The sequence below is a fragment of the Salvelinus sp. IW2-2015 genome, unplaced genomic scaffold (assembly GCF_002910315.2).
Source record: "Salvelinus sp. IW2-2015 unplaced genomic scaffold, ASM291031v2 Un_scaffold7000, whole genome shotgun sequence".
NCBI classification, from domain to species: Eukaryota; Metazoa; Chordata; class Actinopteri; order Salmoniformes; family Salmonidae; genus Salvelinus; species Salvelinus sp. IW2-2015.
The window spans coordinates 11,456-16,703 of NW_019948261.1; the positions used below are offsets into that span (position 1 = coordinate 11,456).

Here is a 5,248-nt window from a genome sequence, read left to right on the forward strand (position 1 = left end):
TGAAAGTGTGGATACATATAGTAGAGCACTAATGTACGCATGACCTTAGGGTTAGTTGGTGTGTAAAGTTTTTATTCTTTCCGCCCAAGCCGATACCAGGACAACAATCACAAATGATACAGAGCTCAACTCTCTCCCCACTACGCTCCCGAAGACACTCAGTCGACTGGCTCTACCACACAAATTGTACAGCACTACCCCACCCTCTACAACAAGCAGTCAGGCGGTGTATACACCTTTAAATTGGAACTAGCAAACCCGACCCAATTCTCCTACCCTCAAAACGAAGAATCACAGAACGGACAGCTGAATCGAGCTCCTTCAACTACAGTTTCCCCGGGGAACAATAAAGTCTGTTTGCATAGAAGGGACCATTTGCATAGACAGCACATGTGTCCAGTGGTCTGGGAGTGTTTATAAAGCCCTGTGAGTTTACCACTTCATGACTGGAGAGCTGTCCTTCATGACAACAGAACCCACAACAACCATGACTTTTATCACATCTTTCATCTGGACCACTTGCTTTTCTGCTTCAAGTTTAACATTTTCAGAATTTGTTCGTTTAAAAATAAATTCATCTACACAAAGGTATAACATACAGTTTATATTGAATGTTAATATTTTTCTATTCAGAACTATCTCATTACAACATGTAACATTTATTTTATATTAAATGTTTTTATTCTAATTTCCATGAATCCCAAAGGACAGTCACTGTGACTCAGGACTCCTTCCCAGTTGTGAAACTGTTGTCTCCCATGGACAGCATGGTCCCCTTATGGTGTATAAAACCAGCAGTAATGTTACAAACAATGACTTTTTAGCCTTCGGTTACCAACAGAAACCTGGAGGAGCTCCTAAACTCCTTATTTACTATGCTACAACACTTCAGTCTGCGGAACTCCCTCTAGATTCAGTTGGCAGTGGATCTTGAAGTGACTTACTCTACCATCAGTGGAGTCCGGCTGAAGATGCAGGAGATTACTACTTGTCAGGTTACCACAGTGGATCCAGTGTTCACACAGTGATACAGAGCGCGATACAAAAAACTCCACTCAGGCAGCTCTGCCACAGTGACTGGTACGATACAGCTGGGACCTACTGGCAGGTGAGTGAGGGGGAAGAGGACAGAAGACATGGAACACTTGATCAGTAGAGGAGGGTGAACTATTGACTATGTCTTACCCAATAGCATCAATTTCAGATCACATGTTCCCCATCGATCTTATCTATCATCATCATCACGCTTGTGAAATAATTATATGTCCATGGCGAAAAGATCACTTATAAAAGTTATATGAAGTTTTTATAACACACAATTACTCAAGTTCATATGCTAGTGTCAGATCTACACGAGTGTAAAGAAATTAATAATGGTGAATTTTACATCGCGTCAGCCACCCCTAAATTCAAATTCCCATTAGTACCTCATAACCAAATTATTGTGATTGATCATCTCTGCATTTAAGGTGAACTTATCTGTGAGCAGGGTTACTGACTGTTACATCTGTGAATTAGAGTACAGTGAGATGGCTAATTCATAAATTATATGATGAATATCGCTGATATTGTAACTTCCCTGTGTAATCTGTTAACATGAAGGTAGTATTCTAGACCTCTAACCTGTACTCAATCTGTTAACCTGAGTAGTATGCTAGACCTCTCACTGTTAAATCGTGTTAACATTGTAGTATCTAGATATCTCTTCCTGTAATCTGTTAGCATGGTTAGTATCTAGACCCTCTTCCTGTTAAATCTGTTGCATTGTAGTATTTAGGGACCTCTCCTGTAAATCTGTTAACATTGTAGTATCGAGACCTTCTCCTGCTTAATCTGGTTAACATGGTAGTTCTAGACCTCCCTGTTAATCTGTTAACAATTTAGTTATCTAGATCTCCTCCTGTTAATCTGTTAGGCATTGTAGTATCAGCCCTCTCCTGTTAATCTGTTAACATATGTGAGTACGTATCTGACCTCATCCTGTAATGCTAAGTTAACATTGAGAATATTAGACCTCTCCTGTTGAATCTCGTCTCAACATTTGTAAGTATCTAGACCTCTCCTTTAATGATATTAAACATATGTAGTATCTAGACCTCTCCTGTTAATCTGTTAACATATGCATGATCTAGGACCTCTCCTTGTGTAATCTTTGTTAACATTGCCAGGTATCTAGACTTCTCCTGTTAATCTGTAACATGGTAGTTATCTAGATTCTCCTGTAATCTGTTAACATGGGTAGTATCTAGACCTTCTCCTGTATTAATATGTTAAACATTGTAGTATCTAGGAACCTCTCCTGTTATCTGATTAACATTGTAGGTTTCTAGACCTTTCTCTCTTGTTAATTATGATATAACATTGTTAGTATCTAGACCTCTCCTGTTAATCTGTTAACATTATGTAGTTTTCTAGACGCTCTACCTGTTAATATAATAACATTGGGTAGTATTCTAGACTTCCTGTTAATATGTTAACATTGTAGTATCTAGACCTATTCGCGGTAGTTAATATGTTAACATTGTAGTATCTAGGATCTCCTGTTAATCTGTTAACATGGTAGTATCGGTTAGTGTTAATATGAACCCAAGTTAGCTGAAGTTGATGACAATGTGGTTTCAAGTTGAGAACTTAAATAAACTAGCAATGCATTAGGCTGATAGTGTTTTAAATGGTAGAAAGTGGTGAATCAGAGCTTTTATGAATATATGTCTACCCATTTCAACAACATTTAAGACCAAAGTCTAATTATTTGAAAGTTGAAAATAAAAATATTTGTTCCAGGGAAAATCTTTATTTTCATCGATTCATCAAAAGCAAACATTCCTACAGAATCTAATAGTATATAAAACAGAACACATCACATCTAAACACTGATACAACCATCAGTTGCTTACAGAGAGGTTATTATGACTCATGAACTCAAGGCAAGCCCTCTGCTAGTCTACATGGTTCAGTGATCAATAAGACAGAGAACATTTCTGATCTCAGGAAACAGAGTCAAAGCAATTGGAACAGCAGCCTCTCTCCACAGGGATGTGTGACTGAGGGGTCCTACTCAGAACAGTCAGCCTTCCTCAGGGTCTTGGTGACTGGAGTCTGGGATTTCTGCTGGGCTTCACAGGTCACCTCTCCTGCCTTGGTCCACTCCTGGGCAGAGAGAGTCAGGGTGCTGCTCCAGCTGTACAGACCATCCTTCTCCAGGACCCTAGAACTGATCTCCTGGTTCTTGCTGGTCCCGTCCACTTTCCAGCTCATGGTCCAGTCTGAAGGGAAGCCCTTGTTGGCCAGACACGTCAGTGTGGCTGTTGTKGTACTGGACAGYTCCTCACTAGAGGGGGGCAGRACGGTGAGGGTGGGGGMMCTGTTACCTGGAACAAACAGAACACATCAACTRAGTAAACCTACATCAAGTACAGCTACAGTAAAATATTATCTTCAGCAAAGTACATGTCAAAATACGGTGAATTGGAAATGCCCTCTAAATATGAATGTTAAAGTTAGATTGTTTAGAAGATGTGGAGAAAAMMCTWAAGTAATATGATAYAAAGCAGATTTATGAACCAAACAAGTAGAAAGTGTTTAAATAACTAGAGTTACTAGTCATACGGTGTCAGTTATACATGTTATACAGATATTGTTTARTATTGGATCTGATCAGAATAGCCTAGTCATATTCATAGTATTTTCATCACATATCATCCATGTTAGATTATGAAGTCAATTACAACCATAACTGAGACCCTTTGTCTTCACACTAACTGTGAAGTCTACCATGAACACAATGCAACAATGATTAATATTATCTACAATACTATTAAATAGTTATTTTCCAGAGTTAGGAGTTATAGTCCGCAATCATACAAACCAGACATAAATAAACTTACAATTTATCATTTTAATTCAATAAAATGTTATTTGAAAGAAGGCTCAGTCAAAAGTATATTTTCATGGAGACAGAGTTTAAGAAAGTAAAATACAAAAAAAATGTAATCAGAAAGAAATATCAAGAGAGGTTGTTACTTACTTCCAACATCAAGTCTGGTGCCGCTACCAAAAGTCCACCACAGTGATACAATCCCCGTTACTGCTGGTACAAAAACCTCTCTGTGTTGTGATGCTGCAGCTGTTACAGTGAAGATCACTCATGCAGAATCATAATCAACATAAATACACTTTAACATCTTCCAGGTAGAACAAACACTTCATATTAGCTGTTTCTAGATAATATAAATATGAATTGTATCTTTAAATCCAGATATGAGTATTTTTTCCTTCCTCTGTGTATCAGGTGTTCTCCTAGTCTGTAGGTACAGTCCAGCATTAGATCAGTGTTGCTAGTATTCCTCCATATTGTCCATATGAAAGACAACAGCAGCAGCAGTAGTGATAGTGATCCATGTTGTATATTCCTTTATTAAACATGTTGATCTCAGATTTAACAGTGGTGGTAAAGTCACAGAGSACAGASAACACTACCAGAGGAATCYTACCAGCTTTAGTTTAGAGAAGTGTTCACTAACTGATTAGAGGAACTTAYATSAGAGACCAAGCATGAGTGAMCAGACAGTTCATTATATCTGATCATCATCAGAATAACAATATAATGGTGCTGTGAAATAAAACTTCCGTACATTAGTTATSTGAGTAAACAGTTGCTGTTTGATGTTATTAAAGATAGCACAATGAGTATAAATACATTCTTATGAATTGAGCCTACTTGGAAACTGAAATAGATTTGAAACATTCATTTGCATAATGCATCTGTCCTGCTGCTCTTAAAGTGTTTATATCCCTGTGAGTTGAACACTTCGTGACTGAGAACTGTCCTTCATGACAACAGAACCACAACAACTATGACTTTTATCACCATCTTCATCTGGACACTTGTCTTCTACATCGAAGGTACAAAATATATAGGAGTTTTACGTTTGAATAATGAAAAGTAAACAATTTGAGTGAACTGAAAGACTTTAAAGATTGTTATATTAATTCCTGGTACAATTATCAGTTTTCTCTCTGTTTCAGAATCCAGAGGACAGATCACTGTGACTCAGACTCCTGCAGTGAAAACTGTTCTCCCAGAAGAGCCAGTCTCTCTGAACTGTAAAGCCAGCAGTGATGTGCAAACTAACTGTTGGGGTTTTGGTAAACCATGTTTAGCCTGGTAYCAACAGAAACCTGGAGGAGCTCCTAAACTCCTTATTTACTATGCTACAACACTTCAGTCTGGGACTCCATCTAGATT

General features: G+C 38.0%; 1 gene segment (V, D, J or C); it reads right to left on the minus strand.

Annotated features, from left to right (window-relative positions):
• Window positions 1-3,010: 3,010 nt before the first annotated feature.
• Window positions 3,011-4,324, minus strand: LOC112079139 (Ig kappa-b4 chain C region-like). The segment is given in 3 exon segments: window positions 3,011-3,371; window positions 4,028-4,144; window positions 4,315-4,324. Coding segments are annotated over 3 exon segments (444 nt in total).
• Window positions 4,325-5,248: the final 924 nt, after the last annotated feature.